The 23449-nt window shown below is 31.9% G+C and overlaps 1 protein-coding gene across 1 annotated transcript in view; it reads left to right on the top strand.

Annotated features, from left to right (window-relative positions):
• TECRL (trans-2,3-enoyl-CoA reductase like) overlaps window positions 1-16816 on the top strand; it is a 95063-nt gene extending 78247 nt beyond the window's left edge. The window contains exons 9-12 of the mRNA XM_055342680.1: window positions 6989-7046; window positions 13988-14073; window positions 14588-14633; window positions 15501-16816. Coding sequence (XP_055198655.1) covers window positions 6989-7046; window positions 13988-14073; window positions 14588-14633; window positions 15501-15628 — 318 coding nt within the window. The 3' untranslated portion in view covers window positions 15629-16816. The remainder of the gene's footprint in view (window positions 1-6988; window positions 7047-13987; window positions 14074-14587; window positions 14634-15500) is intronic.
• Window positions 16817-23449: the final 6633 nt, after the last annotated feature.

Here is a 23449-nt window from a genome sequence, read left to right as displayed (position 1 = left end):
CTATTGCAAAACAAAATAGAATTTATGATTTTAAATATTTTGCTATTGTATAAATAACAATCTATTTTCTTTATCCATTTTTTCCTCTCAGTTTATGTTTTACTCTCCAGAAGCAGTTTATGGCTTGTCAGTTCTTTGTACATTGAGCACTTCACCATAAAATGAATTTTTCCCTGATTTTTTACTGTCTTCAACAATGTAGGAAATAAATAATAATGTAGAAGACATGGTTTGTAAAGTACTGAAAATCACTCCTCTCCCTGGTTTTGCCTCTGTGTCTTCAGTCTCACTATTAGTTACACTCATTTAGGTTTTTTTTTATTAAAATGCAAATATTCTTGGAGAAGTAATAAATCACTCTCTTATCAAAAAGTCACACCTTCTCCTGTAACACTGAACGGGGAAGAACCTTGGGCACAGAACAGTAATTTTTGATTAGAGGAGAGGATGCTGGGAACAATATATCACAGCTTTTAACAAGGGTGGAGGAGAGTGAGGCCATACTATAGAAACTGCAGTAAGGCCAGGAAACTGCTCAAATGTTGGGTACTTATAGAAGGAGATAAATGAGGAAAGAAAAGTGTGCCAAAGGTAAGTGCTTTCATTGTCAGGCAGCATGCTCAGGTTTAGTTGTGACACTTTTTTCTGATCTTTTGCCTACTGTTGATAGAAGCCAATAAAATGACTGACAGTACTTTTTATTGAAGATTTAAAACACAATTCAGGACTCCACATTTTCTCATCATTCTCCAATTTGATTTCCTCTCAAATCCCTTCAAGTATCTAAGGTAAATAATAACATAAGTAGGAATCAACTTTTACACAAAACTTTGGTTGGAGTATTGCTTCTTCAATATTTTGTTTAGAAAACTCATTTTAATATTAAGGTAAAATTAATGCAAGTTTATTTTATTATAATTTTTATAACTATTATTTTTCATCTGAAACTGACTTACTCGTAAAAATAGTAATAATATAAATTAAAATCAGCAGCTACTATAATGATAAAAATATTGCTAAAATATAAAGTATTAAAGATAATATAAAAATAATTTCTGAAAAAAAAATCATAGTGTGTGTTGTTATTTTTTATTTGTTATTATTATCATTTGTTGTTGTTGTTTTTTTTAATAGGCACACCCAACTGGCTTGTTTTATCATAAGTATGTTTTTAGCAATGATTTACTCCAGAGTCAGTATTTATGAAGTATTTTTATTTTTAACGTTTTACTGTATGGTGTTATTTTTAGACTATATCCTGGTACTAAATGTGCACATTCTTGCATTATATGATATTTCATGAAAGCTCAATGGATTAAAAATAAATAAATAACTCCTAATCCCTAGAATTTGGTAATGAGATGGGCTACAGAAATAAACAGTGTTTAAACATTAAATCAATTTCACGATCAAATACTCTGAGTTAATTTATCGAGTGAAAATATCTTCTCCTATAGCAAGTATAGCAGGTTTATACAATAAAATTTTAATTTCATGCAACACAAAAATTCATAAAATAACTATTAAAACTTATTTTTCATATCCTACAATCATATAAATGCAATAGCTGAACTTTTATTTAGAACCCTACAGTTATTCATTTTCAAAAGTGACCAGTATTGTTTAGAGCAAAGATAATACAATAGAACAAATTAGTCATAATAAATGGTGCTGGAACGACTAGATATCTACATACAAAAAGAAAAAAATGAATCTAGACACAGAACTTCTACACTTCACAAAAATTAACTCAAAATGGATCACAGGCCTAAGTGCAAAGTGCAAAACTGTAAAACTCTTAGATGATAACATAAAAGAAAATCTAGATGACTTTAGGTACCACAATAAAGCAATAAGGAATGATCCATGGAGGATGTAATTGATAAGCTCATTAAAAACACATTAAAGACTTCTGCTCCACAAAGAACAATGTCAAGAGAATGAGAAGAAAACAAAGACTAGGAAAAATATTTGCAAAAAACACATCTGATAAAAGATCATTATCAGAAATATACAATGTCCTTAAAATGCAAGAATAAGAAAACAAACAACTCAATTCAAAAATACGAAAAAGATTTTAACTGACACCTTATCAAAGAAGATACACAAATATCAAATAAGCCTATGAAAAGATGATCCAAATCATATGCTATCATGGAAATGCAAATTAAAAGACATAGCACTACAAACCTATTAGAATGGCCTAGAATCCAGAACACTGACAACACCAAATGAAGATAAGGATGTGGAACAAGAGCAAGAACTCTCATTCGTTGCTGTGGGGATCCAAAATGATCCAGTCATTTTGGGAAACAGTTTGGCAGTTTCTTACAAACCTAAATATACTTCAACTATCCAGCAATTGTGCTCCTGGATATTTACCCAAAGGAATTAGAAACTTATGTCTACACAGAACCCTACAAAGGATGTTTGCAACAGTTTTATTCATAATTGCCGAAACTGGGCAAGCCCCGATGGCTTAGCGGTTTGGTGCCGCCTTCAGCCCAGGGCCTGATCCTGGAGACCCGAGATCGAGTCCCATGTCAGGCTCCCTGCATGGAGTCTGCTTCTCCCTCTGCCTGTGTCTCTGCCTCTGTCTGTCTGTCTCTCTCTGTGCCTCTCATGAATAAATAAATAAAATCTTAAAAAAATAAAAAATAAAAAATAATTGCCAAAACTTGGAAGCAATTAAGAAGTCTCAAAGTAGCTGAATGGATAAACTGATACATCCAGATAATGGAATACTATTCCATGCTAAAGGGTAATGAGTTATCAAGCCATGAGAAGACACCAGGAGAAATGAAAAGAATATTATTCAGTAAAAGAAGCCCTTTCAGACTGAATACTGTTTGATTCCAAATAGATGAATTTCTGGGAAATGCAAAACTGGAAACAGTAATGAGATTGGTGGTTGGCAAGTGTTGGGGAGAGAGGAAGAAGAAGAGGATGGTGGAAATACTCTGTATGCTACTATAATGATGGATATGTGCCGTTATACATTTGTCCAAGCTCAGAATGCACAATGCCAAGAGTGAACTGTAATGTAGATTATGGACTTTGGGTGATTATAATGTGTCAATGTAGGTTTATCAGCTGTGACTAACATACCATGATGGTGGGGGACATGGATAATGGGAGAAGTTATGAATGTGCAGGAGCACGGGGGTATATAAAAAAATCCCTGTACCTTCCCCTTGATTTTGCTGTCAACTTTAAACTTCTTAAAAAATAAACTCTTATGAATAAAAGTATTGGTTACTATATTTTTTTTCTGATAAACCTATAATGAATATATTGGACATATATATTCTGGAACATAATGCATGTTATCTTTTTATTGAAATGTCTATAAATGGGTTTCCTAATTTTAAAAAATCAAGATTGGGAATTAGAATAAATTTTATAATGTTATCATAGTGATATGTTATTATAAGTCCAATATAAAACTTATGATGCTAAAAGAGTGTAATATTGGCCTATATTATTAAATAGCATGTCTATGCAAATATGTTTTATCCTTTAGAGACTAACTTCTCAAGATGATAATAGTTGATACAGATCATGATGAAATTTTCCATAATTATATAGTGATTGAAGATTTTTCTTATTCTTGATATATTACATAAAATAAGATGTGACATGATAAATATCATTAGAAATAGAGAAAATTAAAATAGCTGAAATTCAAAACAAATCTGATTATTAGTGTTAGAAACATTCTAGCAGATTCAATTTTTAATTATATTAATAAAATGACCATTACATTGCTCAAATTATAAACTTATGTCAAATTATAAATAATGATTAATGATAACATGTATAAAACTTTAGGGAAAATAGATATATACAGAAATAATATAGATAATTTTCATTCCTATAAAACACTATCAGATTACAAAATAAAGATTACTTATCTTTACTGTGGAAACCAAAAGAATTTTACTAAGACAAAATGAGAGCCTTTTGGATGTCTACAAATTCTGTGTTTGAGTGTTTAGATTTTATTCCATAGACACATTGTCTTCCCTTATATAAGTAGAGAACAATTGCTTGCTGAAGCTTACAAGAAAGAACCATACAGAAATTATATAAAAATGGATCTCTACAAGTTGGGCAACTCCTACACATCTGCATGTTTACTATATAAGATGATTTAACATGTAAATAACGTAGAAATCAAACCTTAATGATAACTTTCTCAAACTTTATTTATGAAGTTGTTGTGTTAACATGTAATATGCTAAATGAAGATTCCTAATTTAAAGAAGAATCAACCCAGTAGAAATGTGTAAGTCATGCTGGGAAATGTTTCAGGGTTTCACACTGAATGTGCTTCTGAAATTTTATTCAACGAGAGAACCATATATTGAGTTTTACAGCACTGACTGAATTTTCTAATCTTACTCAGCTCTGACAGAAGAGGAAATTATATCAACCACTTTTATCTAGGTCAATTAACCTATACTGGACACATTCATTCTTCAGAGTTTTAGAACCAGTGCTTAATGTGAGCATTGAAAATAGATCCTTAAAATCCATTACAGATTTGCTAAGTTGATGATAAACTAAGTATTTCTAAGGATATAGTATAGATATAGCTGATTTTTTCTCTCCACTCCTACAATGCATGTAGATAGGCATTTCAACTGTAGGTGGAAAGATGGAAAAGTTGGATTATTTCCCAGCTTTTTTATCCCCTTCTCTCATATTTCTTATTTCAGTACATTATGTGGTTTATTTGGGGGTTGGAGGGAAGGGGCACCTAATGATAAATTATGGGATATAGCTAGTGGTCTTAATAAAGCTTAAATGCTCTATTTCATGGCCTATATATAGTTGTGTTGTGAAAAGTAGTTGTTCAGATATAGTTGTGTTGTGGAAAGTAGGAAGGAGAAAATATTTTGATGGTTGAATGAATTTAAAATCTTGATAATAATAAAGTGATTATGTTTTACCAGAAGAAAACCCATAATTTCTAACGTCTAATTTGTTCACAAAGATTTGGTAAGTTAATTTGCTTATTAATAAGTGTTTTTATCATATATCCCATTTGGTATTTGGCACTGTGAGTGATGAAAAATAAGTATGACATGCCATTTGCCTGAAAGATTAGAAATATATGTGAAGACCAAACAAATATAACAAATTATTAATTTAGTAATTATGTGTTTTGTAGTGCTACCATTGTGTGAGATAGAAATTTAGAGAAGTGAGATTAATCAGTGTAGGAACATTCTCTGAAGAAGTTTTTAATTAATGACATTGGTAACTAAAATTATCATAGTTTTATTGGGTAATTCATATGTCAGACACTTGATTTCATTTAATCATCCTAAAATAACCATCATAAGACAGGAAGTAATATTAGCATTTAGGGGAAGAAATGGACTTTCATATGTCTTAGTCATGTAATCTCTAGAAAGTAAGTTAAAAGATGAGGCATTTGAGCATAGATTCATCCAACAGTGGCTCATAGTCTTAACCACATTCACCTAGAAATAAGTTCAACTATAAAATTATTATCTGAAAATGTAAAATTCAGCTTTTATTCCTAGCGACAACTTGAGAAACTAGGAACCTCTTCTACAGTTAGAAAACTATTATATCTGAAGAAATCCATAGAGAGATTGTTGAAAAGAACAAAATCAGGTATATTGGAAGAGATTATTAGCATTAAAGATACTGAGTTAAAAACATGCTCAATTTATGGGATATATTATAGTGAAAATTTGGATGACTTTAAACCAAATGGTTTTGGATAACAATCTGTTATTAACAACATAGTATTTAAATGTTGAATACATACTTCATGTTTATCAGATAAAACATATAATGGGGTGCCAGCGTGGGTCAGTCAGTTAAGTCTCTGCCTTTAGCTCAGGTCATGATCCTGGAATCCTGGGATGGAGCCCCACTGTGGGCTCCCTGCTCAGCTGAGCGTCTGCTTCTCCCTCTCCATCCATCCCTCCCCTCTCTCACCCTCCTCATGTTCTCTCTCTCTCTCTTTTTCTTTTATTTTTATTTTTTTTCTCTCTCTTTTTCTGATAAATAAATAAAATCTCTTTAAGAAATCAGGTAAAGCATATAGGTAACAAAGGAAGGGGTACTAACTTGTGAGGTTCCATGTTGCAATTTGGGAACAATTTTAACCTCATTCCCAGAGATGTTAGACTAGAGTTTCTTAGGGGGTCACAGTGGCCTATTCACTAGGATGGCTAGGGCAGTGTACATGATCAAGGGGTCAGATGACAGACAATCAGCAAGTGTCTTTGCAGGACAGTACTGCTTACAATAAGTTTTCTAAACTGAGTTGAAACTGGGGCGGGGGGTTGGGGGGAATCATGCTATCATCCTTGCAGTGGTAGGGTTGCTACTGTGCTAATAAATTTAGGATGTGTAAACCTATGCCAGGCTTATCTTCTCTGACATGACTTGTCTCTTCATGGCGTGGAAACTTACCTACTAACCAAGTACAAAGCATATAATCAGCACAACCTGATTTTTAACAAGGGAATTTGAACTTAGTTATCAAAACGGATCAATAGGGGCACCTGGGTGTCTCAGTCAGTCAAGTATGTGCCTTCAGCTCAGGTCACATCTCAGGGTTCTGGGATGGAGCCCAGCATTGAGCTCCCTGCTCAGCGGGGGGTCTGCTTCTCCCTCTCCCTTTGTCCCTCCTCCCATCTCCTACTCTCTCTCTTACTTTGCTCTCTCTCCCACAAATACATGAAGTCTTCAAAAAAAAAAAAAAAAGATCAATAATACCTTCAAAGTTTCTAACTCAGGGTGATCCATTAGGTTAATTCAATATGTCTACAACAGCTTCTTCATTGTTGTGATACAAGCTACCTTCTCCTTACAATTAGAGTGATAATATATCTCTTGGAACTTGAGATTAATATCTTACATGGATGTTGGTAAATCTATAGAATATAATTTTTAAAGAGGAATATGTTGATCACACTGAAAAGTTTAAAATGTTTTACAGATTTGTGAAGCTGGAAATCATTTCATCAATGTGATCTTGGCTCATCCCAATCATACAGGTTAGTCTCTTTATCTCTTCTCTAAACAATGTTAATTATTTTTATTATTTATTTATTTATTTATTTATTTATTATTTTTTTAATGTTAGTTATTTTTAAAAAGACTTTAGCAAACATTTTTAAAGCAATAGTTGGAAACTTTTAAGACAATATGCCCCAATTCTAGCCCCTGTATGACTAAGTTTTTAAGATATTTGAACTAAATCATATTTTCTAATAATGGTTTCTCTAAAATAAAATGCACATGCCCCCCTAAATCAAATGACAATCTCACTTAAATATGTGAAAAACAGATGATTAAGAAGTAAGGGAGTATAAAATCCAGTGATAAATTTCAATTTCTTAGCTTGACTCCCAATCTTAATCTAATTTGCATAATAATTTATGTAATCCCACTATATTTCAAGAGACTTAAACTTTTTCTAATAAAAGCGATCTTTGGCAAATTCAAAGTTTAGAAACAGTAATGCCTAGGAGGACACTTAGAATTTAGCTGTTAGTTAAATTGATGACTATATAAAGATGATAGATAGATGATAGATAGATAGATAGATAGATAGATAGATAGATAGATAAATAGATAGATGATAGGTGATAGATGATAGATAACATGATTTGAAAATATTTGTACCTTCTCTTGCTGAAAAATATTAAGAGAATAATGACAGTGCTATTGTGGTTTATTGTCTGCTTTTACATTAAAGTAGAGTGGCTGAGGGGTGCCTGGGTTGTTCAGTCAGTCAAGGGTCTGCCTTCAGCTCAGTTCATGACCCCAGGGCCCTAGGATCAAGCCCCATGTTAGGCTCCCAGCTCCTGGGGAGTTTACTTCTCTCTCTCTTCCCTGCTCATGCTCTGTCTTGCTAGCTCTTTCTCTCTATTTATTTATAAATAAATAAATATTTATTTATTTATTTATAAATAAATAAATATTTATTTATTTATTTATTTATTTATTTATTTATTTATTTATTTATTAAAAATAGAGTGGTTGGATATCATTTTTATCTGATCCAAATTTATAGATTTACTGAGCTCTCTTTGGATGTATTTGAAACCCAACTGTAAAACTTTTAGTGTAGAAACACAATACAACTCTGTAAAAATACTAATATTGCCAAAGTTATGAATATCACTAATTTTAGTCTTGACTATGAACCTCTGTGTCATCTTGCTCAAGTTTCTTCATGTACTTGGATTATGGTATCATGATTTGAAAATAAAAATTTTAAATCATGTTTCTGAAGTCAAACAGGCCTTTGGATTGTTCATGAGAAAAAGACTTTTTTTCTTTAGTGTTTATTCCATCCTTTAACTTGCTTATACGTTGCTCTTGAGAAATCGGATGCCAATCTAATCTTCTCTTCTTTATTAATTGACTTGGTCTTTTAATCTTGAGACTCAAAGACTTTTTCTTTATCACTAAGTCTATTAATTGTGTGGGGTATGTCTTAGACTTCATAATTTCAGGTCAATTTTCCAGAAACATGATGTAATCTTCCAGTAGGTTGATTCATGTCTTTTTTTTTTTTTACTTCCAGAAAGTTTTCTTATGGTTTAAAATTTGTTTACTTGTATTGTTGAATGTATTAAGGGGTTAAATTATATATATATATATATATATATATATATATATATATATATATATAACATATTTATGTCTTATATATCTATTACTTTCTATTTTTACCTTTTTATTTGTTTTTGGCTGTTTTTCTTCATCTTAATATCCCCTATTCTATTAAACATTCCATAGGCAAATTGAAATGTCTATATTACTAAGATGACTTTTTTCCTTTTACTACAATTTTTTTCTTGAGTATAATCACTTTTCATCTATTTTTTCTTCCTGTTTTGGCCAAATCTATTTTGAGTTTTGGAATTCTTAGTGGTTATGTTCTCTGTATCTGTAAATGCTTCTGTGTAGGCAGATTCTGTTAAATAAAAAAAAAAAAGATTCTGTTAAATTTTTTCAATTATCTTTTAGGGGGTATTTTTATCAGCATGGAAAAAATAGCTTTCTATTTTTCTTACATAGAAGGCTTATATGAATGCCAATCAACCTATGTTCATTTTTAAGTGTATGGGTTGTCCTAAAAGAGAAATAATAAATATTTTTACGGATGGGGTGCTTGAAGTGGAGTCTCTAAAGTGTGTTCCGGAAGGAAGAAGGGTTGTTTTATTGTGTCTTTTGATTCTTTAAACACTCTTTTTTTCTAAATGCCACAATTCCAAAGAAATGTTTCCCTCTTTTCCTTCTCCCCTAAGCCCCCAATCAATGTATTCCTCATGAGCTGCTCTCCGATACTTTCATGGAAGTAGTGCTTCCTAAGATGAAAACCTTCTAGTCTCACTACTTACAAATCATTTCATCTCATTTCAGTTCTTCATATTCAGTGTTCTGATCTGTCAGGTATCAGACCTTTTCTCAGTAGATCTACTTTTCCTTATCATGAATTTTAGATTTCTATACATACAGTGCATTCTTTTTTTCTTACATAAACTCCTTTTTAAACTATCAGTTCCTTTGTTGGCTTTTAAAAAGTTTCTGCTGTTCCTGGTTTTTTATTCCCCATTATGTGTTAATTGATCCTTGTAGTAACATCTGTTTCTTAGATGTGCTTTAGTCATAAATTATGTATAGGGGGACCATTTAATATTTATTATTTAAATAAGGTGTTACAAAACATGTTCCCCAGGAGACAGTTTGATATAGAATAAGTTTAAAAGAAGTTTATTACAAAATACGGAAAAGAAGGAGGGAAGGAGAATTTTGCTAAGTAGGAAATTAGACTGTGATGCTGTCTCACGAGTGACCTTAGTTAATTCTACAGGGGTATCTGAATCTAGGATAACTTACCTGAGTTGTCTTGTGTTGGAATGACTAGAAATAAGGTTACTTGAGTGTAGATCTCTCTGGGAAATGTGAATGACCGAGTATAAAACAGCTGTCTTTAGTCAAGGCCATCCTCTTGGAGGGTCTGGAGTTGAAAACTTTCTGCTACCAGTAGTCCCATCAGTTATGGAAGAAGTCTGTCATACTTGATGGGGATCTTGACATCATATCAGCTCGCATCAGTCTCTTCCTCAGGTTTCACAGATCCACTTCTTTGTAAACTTTCTGGTAATAACTCTGTCAGGTTGCCAGAGTGCCTCTCTTTCTGGGGAAATGTAAAAGAGACATGCTAGTGGGAGAGTAGTACACAGCCTTTACCACTGTACATGGTCTCAGTATAACAACGGATGTGCACTAATTTTCTCCTCCACAAACTGTTAGATTCCTTTTACCCTCAACATGCACATTTAATGTCTCAGAGATTACCTATTGTCATAACCTATATTCTTATTTTTTTTAAGAAAGGGAATGTGGGAGGGGGGGCAGAGGGAGAGGGAGAGTGAATCTTATGCAGGCTCCATATGCAAAGTGGAGCCCAGTGTGGGGCTTAGTCTCACAACACTGAGATCATGACCTAAGCTGAAATCAAGAGATGCTTCAGAAATTGAGCCAGCTACCCAAGATCCCCTATCTGGATCCTCATCTTGGAGGTAAAATTTTCCTGGATACTTGTCTTGGCATTGCAGAGTCTTCCTTCCTGAGGTCCCAGTTTGTTCTTCCACCAATGAATTTAGTGTCTTATAGCTGGTTAAAATCCAAAAACTGGGAAAGGAATGTTATATTGTCAGCTGCCCCAAATCTCTGGACTGTCCATCTCTTAATTTGTATCTAAATTCAGAAATAACACTGTTGGGTAAATATAAGCTAGCTTTTTGGAACATTGTGTTACTTTTAACCAGCCGTAACTTTTTGTAGATCGAGCCTCTTCTGATTTTACTACTCATTCTGGCTTATGACAACTAAGTGCTGTAATTAGAAATGCCTTTGATTTGGGAGAAGGGGAAGGAAGGATACTTAAATCCCAATCACTACTAGTCCATCCTAGTTCTAAAATGACAGCCCTTATACTCAGCCTGGAACTGCAGAGAGACAAAACTAATCTTAGTGCTGGTGGTGCCCCTTTCACTAATACATCCTTATAGCTTTGGAAAATGGTACATCCTCTAAATTATGTGGAACATGGGAAAGAACATGGGGATATGGAACATGAGAAAAACTTTTCTTCCATGGAAAAGAGCCTTCCCTTTTCAGCCTTATATAGACTATCTAATCTAGGATCCCCACTTTTCTAAGCCATTTGACATCTTTCTCCCCTGCCTGCCATGGGGATTCTAACATTTCTTCCTCACTTACTGTGCTCATGCTTCCAGGTGCATGTTAGTGTGTCTGTACCATTTTAGCAGAGCATTAACTCCTATATCCCAGAAGACTGCTCCAACATAAACCTATCCTTGTCCAATTTTATATTTTTCCTTTCTTATCAAGCATTCTCTGAATCCAATCACATGTATATTCTCCCATGATTTGCTAGCTGGGTTCCGTAGGTTGAGGAATAATCCTTTTTCTCCCTTCCCAGATCCAGAACAACCTCAGGTAGATTATATTGTTCTGTAAGCCTACCTTATAGCATAGAAGTTCCGAAGAAGACATAGAGAAGATCCTAGAACAGAATTTCTTGCAACATAGTGGCATATGTATTGCCTTTAAGCAAGAGGTTGTGCTAGCTTTTAATAGAATGGCCCCTTCATCAGGCTCATGGTTCACGGGAATCTATACCAAGATTTTGTGAATACCAACCTTGACTTAGCAGACCTAGTTTGGATTGGAGTTTTTTTTTTTTTTTTTTTTTTTTTTTTTTTTTTTCCTTTGGAGCATGACTACTATTGCAAGTAAGTCTTTGGACTGGTGTTCAGCTTTTTCTGTGTTTCTCCCATTCCAAGAGATTAGAGCTTCTGTGATGAGGTCCTCTGTTGCAGTTGGATTTTAATTGCCAATTGTCAATTTCGGTTTTAAGCTACCTTGAGTACTGATAGCAGTCACCACTTAATTCCATTGGACCAAATAAAGCATTCTTTTCCACCAGTATAGAATATCAGCACACCACTGGTAAAAAGGCTTTATATTTGCACAGCTACTCTTGTACCAGCAGCTATCTGTTTGGGATCTACCGTCAATGATGGGAGTCCTCATTGCAGGCTTTTCAGTTGGTCATTCAACTTTAAAATGCCATTCCATTATCTGCTTTTTGGGCCATTCCTGGTGGCAGCTACTGTCAGTTCAGTTTTCTAGGATGCGGATGCTAAGGTGGATATTAGCATTCAGGAGGTCTGTTAGAGATGATTTTATGAATGGGGAAAAACTAAGTCATGTTTGGAGAGAAAATTGAGAGTCATATAGTTTCAAGGGCAGTCTCAGGTGAACCTATGGGGCATTCTAAAGCTGGAATGATCAATCAATGTTATTCTGAGTTGAGTCATCAATTTACCATATTGATCAAATATTTGATTAAAGCTACACCAAAGAATGAATGTGACCTTGGGCACAAGGTTACTCCGTTCTGCCAGACAATCTTCTTAGGGGATGCTGAGAATTGAAAGTTTTCTGCCAGCAGCTATCCCTGAAGATGTAGAATAATCTCTTCTACCTAAAGAAGAATCTGGGTGGTGCACTATTGCAATGTAAAAAATCTTCTGACTTTTATGTAATAGAAGCTCTATTATATATAGTAAATATAGATTGAGAAAGCATTTCATCGCGATGTAAGTATTAAATTAGTAACATCCAGGCTTACATCTTAAAATTAACAGAGAAAATAGATACACAAGACAATGTCTATATACATTTTCAGGGTCCTGAGACATATTGGTTATTAAATCTATAAACTACATCTGGAAGAAGTGTGCATTTGTGGATCCTTGAACATTCCACTAACACTAGAGGCTGAACAGTCATAAACTAGATTTAACCCAGATTATCTTGCGTGCATCTTCCACCTCTGAAATTCAGATTCTATAACATGGATAGTAGGTTCCTCAATCACTTTTCTTTTGATGAATATATGGATATTACACAAAAGCATTTGCATGTATGTTATCAAGACAATCTGAAATATTAAATGGCATATGTATTTATCCTTATCTTGAAATGAACAGTACAGGAAATCTGCACAGTACCTAATATATTTTTTTACTTTGATATTTTAGCAATAGTTACAATTCTGAAAGCAGCATACTGACATTTCATTATGACTTTAGAATTATAACTAAAAGAGATTAGCTGATGTGTTATCTGATTAAACTTGCTATGGAGAATAAACAGTGATTTTATAATTCACATTTACTTTTACAAATGTCACTGCTCAAAGTTCAACTTGAAATCATTATAAATTTGTTATCTAAAATATTTCTTGAAAGAAATTGAAAGGCAAAAAATCACAAAAATCAAGTGACAATATGCTAAGTATAATGAAAACTGTAAATAACAATCCTGCTTGCTGAGCAGAAATAATTTATGTGGTATTTCTGAATATTAACTATGCTGATACTCACTGTAATCCTCTTATGAGAGATTTTCACACTTTCTTAATATAAATGACATCCTTGTAAAATTCCCTTTGGATTTTCACTAATTAAATAGAAAGGGAGGTTTGAAGTATTTAATAATCTCAACCAAAAACATCTTATTTGAAACTAAAAGAGAAAAGGCATGCAATTGTTAAGGCACATTTACTGATTTGAGTATGCAATTAAGCTGCAAATATTTTGCAAAATAATATTTACATATTAAATTTTAAAGAACTGATTATCATGGTATATTCTGTAATTTTGTAGCAATATAGCTGTAGACATAAAAAATGACAGGTATTCTGAGTCAAAAGGTCATAACATTTGAAACTGGGATTTTTCTGAGTAATTTGGGAAATACGTTTCTATAAATACATGATGACATTTTATGTAGTATAAGTTGTTCTAGAGAATTTAGAATTATACATATATGATTAAATTTGCAATATGTAGCATCACTGATACTTTACTCTTCTTTCTAAAAGGAATTAATGCCTGTTTTCCAAGTCCAAATTATAACCCCTTCACATGGATGTTTTTCCTGGTTTCATGTCCTAACTACACCTATGAGGTATGCTATTTATGCATATAAATAATTACACTTTATTATATGATATATGAAATGCATGTTTATGTATTTACATATATTATAGTTTAATATATATAATTATATACAGGTTTTATCTGTAGATTTGGCACAGAGTTATAAATTATGATATATATTTCAATTCAAGTAATAGGCATAGGAAATTGGAACATTCAACCACAATTTTCCCTGCAAAAATGAATATTTTTACATATATTTATTTTTAAAGAAAACTTTACAATCTCCATATCAAATATCTTGAGATGTTTCAGAATTTTGTTTTTTTTTTTCTTATCATTACAGTTTTTGGAACAATATGCTCCATTTTGTTTTATGAATATGATGCTGTTTGTGGGATTATGACTATCATATTTAAAAACAAAATTATTATTGGGAGAAATTTATTTCTACCTATAGTTTTCTTACTGTCTTTTAAGCTTTCATATTACCTTTGTAATATCACAAATGGTATTTATTAATTTATTCTTTAACCTAACAGATTGGATCATGGATTAGTTTCACAGTCATGACACAAACACTGCCAGGTAAGACCTAGGTTATTCCATATTTAAGTAAATGCACCTTTAGGAAAAGTGGTTTCTGAGAACAAGTTTTTATAGCGGTAAAGTCTGGCATTTTTGCAAAAGGATTTTATGCTTCTATTTTTATTTTTATTTCGGATATTTTTAGCAGTTTTAAAATATAATGAAACAAAAATCTCTAGGTAATTATGGCTTAATCCAACCTAGAAAAAGTAGCCCAAACATATTAAACAGCAAGAATTTATTAATAAAAAGTAATGGTAATAATGCACTTCACTTGAAACTCTGTTATGCATAAATGCAGACGTGTATTGCTGTGTCCTTCAAGTGCTCATAATGTCTCTGAAGGGAAGACTAGGAGCATAAGTGTGTAATCTTAAATGCTGGGCATTTTAACACACATAAGAGAGTTAAATTGCAATCAGCTGCATGTATTGGAAAAGATATGTGGTACAACCATTACAAGCATCTCATCCATTATTCGTTCCACTGTATAAAATTTTAAAATCATAATTAATGTGGTTTGCCATGTGTCTGTGTAGATGTATATTATATACATACAGAAAACTATTACTGAAAAATTCAAAGAGATAAAAATTCTTTATTTGGAAATACTTTGTAGCAGTGGGATATAAAAAAATGTGAATTTATTTTGATCTCTGCTGTGTACTTTCTATGTTTATTCAACCATGCAATGAAAATGGTTGAATATATATTATGCTAGGCAATGAATATAAGTAAAGAAAATTGATTCAGAAGTATGCAACAATTGAGAAATATTTTAAGAGCTAAATATGATAGTTTTTTAAATGTAACTTGCTATATGCATCATAGAAATAAGAAAGGATACTTATTTCTTTTTTCTTCTAGTTGGGGTTTTTACACTTCTGATGAGTATCCAGATGTCTCTGTGGGCACAAAAGAAACATAAGGTTTATTTGAAGAAATTCAATTCTTATATGCATAGGAAGTCAGCAATGATTCCATTCATACTGTAGGAAAAATGTGTAGAAAAACAGTCTATAAACCCACTAAGTAAGACTTAGTCAATGGTTGACTATAATGTAACAGAATTTCAAAAATAACAGTACTTTTTACTGAGTAAAAATTAATATTAGAATTTAGATAAATTTAGAATAATAAACTTAAGGCAAATAAAAAGTAGAAACTATAGGTATAATTAATAAAAAATAAAATCCAATATATTTTTAAAGGATTGGTACTTGAACAAGATTTTCTTACTTTATTAAATATTTCATAATACTATTTGCTTAAGACAAGTAAAATACCTGAATGCCTAAGTAAAAAATTGTGACATTTAAGTCACTTAAATTGCATACATTTTAATAGTAATTATTACTTACTTTATTGTTCAACATTGAGAAGTATATTTCAATTTCTTGTGAAAATTCTACCTATATTAAAAGTGAAACATGTAATTTCTTGTGTCATATTTATTTATTCATACGTACATTGTATGTTGCAATTACAAAATTAAAAGAATTAAAAATATTTTCTAGACATTATTCATAATTTGAATATATACTGCATATAAACATATTTATATTTACATAAAAATCATGTATTTATATAAATATATATTGAAATATGTATATTTCAAATTGATTATATGTGATGATAGAATATATTGGAGATTTTTGGGGATTAAGAGTGGAAATATTTTTTGCTTTACTTTACATATTTTAATTCCTTTGTCCTCTCAAAGCTTGTTTGCATATGTGTGTGTGTGTATGTGAAAACGCATATATATTTTGACAAAGAGATATCATGAAAGTCTGATATCATGAAAGTCAAGAACACATTAGTTAAACATTTAAAAGAAATTCTGGAGACGCCTGGAATGGCTCAGCGGCTGAATGTCTGCCTTTGGCCCAGGGCGTGGTCCTGGAATCCCAGGATGGAGGTCCACATCAGGCTCCCCGCATGGGGCCTGCTTCTCCCTCTGCCTGTGTCTCTGCCCCTCTCTCTCAATCTCTCTCTCTCTCTCTCTCTCTGTGTCTCTCATGAATAAATAAATAAAATCATAAAAAAAAAGAAATTTTGGGGTGCCTGAGTGACTCCGTCTGTTAAATGTCTGCCTTTGGCTCAGGTCATGATCCCAGAGTCCTGAGATAGAGGCCTGCATCAGGCTCTGAGCTTCATCAGGAGCCTGCTTCTCCCTGCTTCTGCCTCCTTCTCTCTCTCTCTCTCTCTCTCTCTCTGTCGCTCATGAATAAATAAATAAAATCTTAAAAAAAATAAATTCTGAATTTCTTAATTTTAAAATTGGGATTCTTTGGATTGGTTTATTTCTAGAGTCTTTCCAATTTCTACATAGAGATCAAAATATCCTCATTAAAGCTGTTAGATTATATACATATGTGATAAAATATCATTGGTAAATGTAGGCATGTATGCATTCTGTGGATATTTATCATAATATATGTGGCAAATTATTCAAGAAATAACAAAAGCAATTTTTAAAAAACTTTTCTGTCATTCCCAAATGTACGAGCATTACATTATCTCAGAGGAAGATGACCAACTTTCACCCCCTAATATCTATTCAGCAAAGTAGCATAGAATCATGCAAAAGTCTTCAGAGGAGGTACTAATGCATTAAACCACATACACCTAATAGATCTATGTTAATTAACCACCTGTGATAATTATTATTGTTGAAAAACAAATATAGTTTATGTTTTCTTGATTAGATCCTAACTGGGGCCAATCCAGGAAGTTTGCACATTCTTACAGGACTAGAAACTCTTTGATGGAGCAAGGATGGGATACACATAGAACAGACACTTTTATTCCCATGGTGCTGTCTTCCCTCATACTTGTCTCATACTAATAATTTCTTTACAGTTGGGAGTCACACCTTGGTTAATGGGTTATGAACTGCTTCTTGAAAATAATTTCTTTCTCATTTTTATTTCCTGGAGGAATTATTACCTCAAAAGATAAGACCTGATAAACTTACACCATTTTACTATCAACATTAATGCTGCAAGTATAACCAGTAATCACACTATCAGATGTTTACCCAAAGAATGCAAGGACACTAATTCAAATTGATATGGGCATCCCTATGTTCACAGCAACATTATTAAAAATAGCCAAGATTTGGAAGCAGCCCAAGTGTCCATCAATTGATGAATGGAGAAAATGAATAAAGAATATAGGTATAGGTACACACACACACACACACACACACACGCAAGGTCATATTATTCAGCCATAAATAAGAATGCAAATTGCCATTTGCTATGACATGGAAAGAGCTGAAGAGTATAATGCTAAGTGAAAAGAGTCAGTCAGAGAAAGACAAATACCATAGTATTTCATTCCTATTGGGAATTTAAGAAACAAAGCAAACAAGCAAAGGGAAAGACAACAATCTGATGATTACAGGGGCTGGGGTGGGTTAAACATGTGATGGGGATAAGGAGTGCACTTGTCATGGTGAGTATATGGAACTGTTGAATTACTGTATAGTACTCCTGAAACTAATATAACACTCTATGCTAACTGGAATTAAATAAAAATTTAAATAAAATGAAACAAAACAAAATATTTGGGCTACCCTTTTTATTATCCTAGGATTTCAAAGCAGGCCATAGAATTTGTCCTTAACTGACAAGAATAATAATTATTCTATGTAAATCAGTACTCAGCAGTCACATTGTTGTTCTTAAAGTCTTTTCAAAGGTAAGTGGATATGATGCCTCAGCAAACAGGATACTCTACAAATAAGATATTTAAACAGATAAGTTTACTTGAAGAAACACTGAAAAGAAAAAACTTTCTGTAGGGACACAATGACTGTGTCTTTTATTACTATATTTGGCAAATGGAAACATGTAAAATCAGTGTTTCTTCTCCATTAACTGACATAGCAATATAGAACTGCCTGCCAGCCCTTCATGATTAATAAAAACAACATAAAAATAGAATGTTATTATATTTTCATGAACTTTCCAAAGTAATACATAAGTTCTCCAAATGTTTTCTACTTTGTGATTTAAAACTTCTAAAGACATTATTAGGGTTTCTTTATGTTTTTGTTTTTTGTTTGTTTGTTTTTTATTCACTGGGCTGTATGGATAAAGCTAAAAAGGAATGAACATTATCTTAAACTGTAAATACCTGTTCAAAAATTATGGAACTGAGAATCTGATTCACATGATCAATTTTCTCTCAGGCCATTTCTCTATTGTAATATCTTCTAATGCATTTGCTCTTCATCTCTATCACTTTTGTAGAACATACCATTTATGAAAACAAAACAAAAACCCCTAAAGTCTAAACACCAAACATATACCATTAATGGTTATAGATCTTTTTTTCTGAGAAATATATAAATCTATAAATTCATGTCCAATGGTATCTTCATAGATTGAGTTATTTATTGACTTGATGTTTTATAAATCCTTTCCACACATCTAGACATGAATCAGTTTAAGAGGTCTTTAGAAGGCTGAAACTATGCAAAGTAAAAAGACTAGGTTGGGAAATGAATTTCACATGTGTCCCTACATCAACTGTGTCTTCACTGTGTCTTTACTAGTAAAGTCCCCAGGCCCAACAAAGGCTAGAAATAAACTTAGGTAGGAGTGCAAAAATATAATCACAGATTTCAGCCTCTATCCAAATTGTTTAATTAAACAAGTATTATGATCCCTGCAAAGCTATAGTTTTTAAAAACTTCCATGTGAAGTTTTTAAAAATGGTAGCCAATAAAATTTCAATTTAATGAATGTAATTAATCATATGAGAGTAAATAAATTAACATCAGAATCTTCTGACCAATACTGGGTCTGTATTACATGTAATATTAAAAAATATAGTTCATTTATTCTGATAATTATTCTAATAACTACTTTTAAAATAATTTTCTGGAATAATACTTTCTCTAATCCCAAATAAAATTTGCAAACAGTATTTTTAAAATACCACATCTTCATCTTTCACACATTCCTTATAAAAAGTAGCTAGTGAAAGAAAATAATCAAAAGAAAAACAAAAGTTAAGTCAGCTGCTATGCCACCCCAAATTATCACAGCATACTGCCTCTGCTCTCCACCCCTTCCTTCATCATGTCTACCTCAAGCTGCTATTTTATAGGTGTTTTTGGTTTGTTTGCATGTGTTTTGTTTTTTTTTAAATGTTTTGGCTAATTTTGAATAAAAATAGACCTATAGTACATTTTGTCTTTTAGTAAGTTTTGTGGAAACAAAAGTTATTCTCTGACACAAGGACACACATAGGCACACGCACAGAGCAATTTTAAGCACTGTCATTTCTTAAAAGAAAAAAATATATTGTCTCAATTTTTTGTCTTGATTAATTTTTTGTCTTGATTAATTTTTAAATAAATGAAGCATATTCTAATTTTTTAATGTGCTTGTTTCATCATCTCTGTAGAAATGTTATGTCTAGAATAATCAAATCATAAAATTCAACATTATAGTTGAATATTTTGTATATTGACCTTTACTCTTCAGTAATTAAACATATTTTCAAGATATTTTTAAGTTCAATTTTAAGTAACTGGCATTCAGTCCATGTTAAGTTTCAGCAGCTGATCTATTTCATTATTTTTTAGCTGATCTATTTCAGTTACATTTGCTCTCATAAGATAAAATAAAATGACCTGTGAATCCATAATAAGGGTTCTTTCTACTTTAATTTTAATAAAAAAAGAAAAGAAAACCTTTATGTTGCTCTTGGATATTAAAGGTGATTATAGCAAATGTTACTTTATAAGCACAATTAAAGGCATTTATGCAGCTTTTGCATAATGATAATAATTAAAAACCGTTTATTTTAAAGGCTGCTTAAAAGTTAATTTTCACCCAGGTGCATATTGAAGCCTATAATTAGCCTTCCTACAGAGGAGGTTTGGTTGAGGAAATGCATAAAAGCATTTCCAGAGGCAGAAGTTTCCTGCTAAAATGAGATTTTGGATTTTAACTTTAGCTTGATGATGGTGTTTAAAATATGTGAGAAAAAAATCCTCAGAAATATTTTAAAAAATGAATCTATAATCATCCCAGGTTGATTTCATTGAGAAGATATATAGAAGACATATTTACATACAATTTGTTTGAGAAATGATGTCCTATAAGATTGGTGCCTGGAAAATTTTATTATTTACAACAAATATAAGAAATGTTCAAAGCAATCACGAAACATAATTTCCTATGTATCTTGTCATTCTACTGCCTTGGAAATCAATGCTATTTCTATGATAAATTCTTACCTACAATTCATTCTTGCTCTAATGATTTCCTACTTACTGACCATTCACTGGATGGTTTATTTTCCAAAATCTCTCTCATACTTTCTGACAGAACCTCCAAGTAGAGGCAATCATTACACTTTATCTATTGGCTAATTCCAAAGAGAATACAACAGATACATAATGCCATTAAGGATTTTTTTTTAAATCCAAGTACTATTACTTTAAGAAGTTTATAGAAATAAAAAATAAGTCACTTATTATTGTGAAATATCAGACACTGGCTGAAGTTTGTTTACCTGTTTAGACATGAGGTATCCTATCTATAAAATGAGATGTTTGCAGTAAGTAACCTATAATATCCTTTCCTAATATTCTTGTAGAAAATTTTTATCCATTCAAATCATTGTCAATTCTTATTGCTCTCAAAAATCATGTATCATAAAATCCCGACTGAATTAAATGACCGATATTTACTTTTTATATAACATAATTTCTACTAATTTGTTAAATTTATTTATTAGTATATGCTATCCAAAAACCAGGACTGAGCTTTCCTGAACAAGTTAAATAAGATTTCTTCTTTCTTGGAGCATTCTATTTGAGGTACAATATTAGAATATAACAATTCAGTGAGTGACAAACCAATTTTAGACTGTGATCGATATTATAGGGAAATGAATTATGTGCTATGAGAAAGTAAAATAGTACGAGGGGTAAGATGAAGCAGATGGTGTGAACAAGAATTTACTTTGTAAGGGGATGGATGACCTTTTAGCAGACATTCAGAGTACTTAGCAAGGTGAAGGATTGCAGAGAGAATATATTAGACAATTGAAATTGACACACATAAGGGACTGAGACAGGAAATACTTGGTACACTTGAAGATCAGTAAGCCATCCAGTATAAATGGAATGTATTTAGTAAAAGAATGAATTATGCACACAGTGTTTGGAGAAATACTGAAGACATGTGTTGCATGGCCCATAGAGCAGTCTAAATGTTAAATTACTTGTTGTATGATTCTAAAAAATTCAATTCTGCTATAGAATATAAGAATACGTGTAAGAAGAGACACATAAAGAAATTGCGTCAAGGTAATTTCCAAGAGAATAATACTTAGATTTTTAAAAAGGATTTTATTTATTTGAGAGAGAGAGAAGGGGTATGAGTCTGAGCAGGGAGAGGAAAAAGAGGGAGGGAGAAGGTGGGGAAAGAATCTCGAGCAGACTCTGCACTGAGCATGTAGCCTGACACAGGGCTCCATCTCATGATCCTGAGATCATGACTTGAACCAAAACCAAGAGTGAGAAGTTTAACCAACTGAGAAACCCAAGTATCCCAATATTTAGATTTTATTCTAATTGAAAGAAAAAAAATCCAGGGCAATAAATAATATAAGGTAATGTTATGGGCTGGTTCCTACATTTTTTTCTCTAGTGTCATTTCTAAATATATTTCCTCATATTTTATATGTTCAAATAATCCCTAATTTACTTAACATCTATTGAACTCTTCAGGTGATTTTATATGCCTAAGTTTCTACATATATAATTTATTTTATAATATGAACTCTTTTAAATTAAATATTTTTTAACTTTCTGTTGGAATATATATATATATATATGCCAAATAGTATACATTATTCTAAGCATAAATAAATTTTTCAAACTAAGTATACTTAGAGTGTTGCAGAAACATAACATTACCAGCAGCCTGGAAGACCCCTACCCACTGCCCACTTCATGCTACCTTGTTTCTAATCATTATCTTCCTTAAAAGTAAAACTTGTGACTTCTGAGAGCACAAGTTAAATTTGCAGGTTTTGTGACCTGCAAAATCTCTTGTGTGTGTTTTTTTTTTTTATTCAAATCCTACAAGGATAATAAATGTTGTAAGTATTTTTGCCTATTTTTCTTCTAATTATGTGTGTGATATCTTATCCCTTTTGATATTTTTTTTCATCAGTTTTAATTTTCATGGGCATTTGGGCAAATTCAAGCTTTAGGTTATCATAAATAGTGCAGCTGTGAACATATTTGCAGTTTTTTGAGTAAACATATATACACAGGCCTATTGAGAATATATCTAACAGCTGAATTGCTATGAAATGGGTATGCTTATTTTCCAGCTTTAATAAAGACTATCATGCAGTCAGTTCTTCCAATACTTGGTATTTTCCATTTTGCATTTGGTTGGGGATGTACTGATATATCACTGTGTATTTAATTTGCATTTTTCTAAAAAAAAATTGCATTTTTCTGATGTCTAAAGAAGTTAAGACTTTTTCACATGCTTAGTAGTCATTTGGGTGTCCTCTCTTGGGAACCATTTATCTTTTACTCAAAAAGCTATTGAGTTTTCTATTCTATTGATATGTAGAAAAATCTTCAGTATTTAAGCTGTGAGTTCCTTGTTTTATATCCATCTACTTACTCTCTATTGTCTCTTTCATTTATTTCTTTATGGATCTATGAACCTAACAAATATGTTCTCTTGTTCTGTGAGTTGCTTTTCTAGTCCCTCAATGCATATTTTAATAGTAATGTTAACATTAATATGTAATATAATATA

This window comes from Nyctereutes procyonoides, unplaced genomic scaffold (genome assembly GCF_905146905.1).
Source record: "Nyctereutes procyonoides isolate TBG_1078 unplaced genomic scaffold, NYPRO_anot_genome, whole genome shotgun sequence".
Taxonomy (NCBI): domain Eukaryota; kingdom Metazoa; phylum Chordata; class Mammalia; order Carnivora; family Canidae; genus Nyctereutes; species Nyctereutes procyonoides.
Note: the sequence above shows the minus strand (reverse complement) of the source record. Positions and strands in the feature narration are given on the sequence as shown.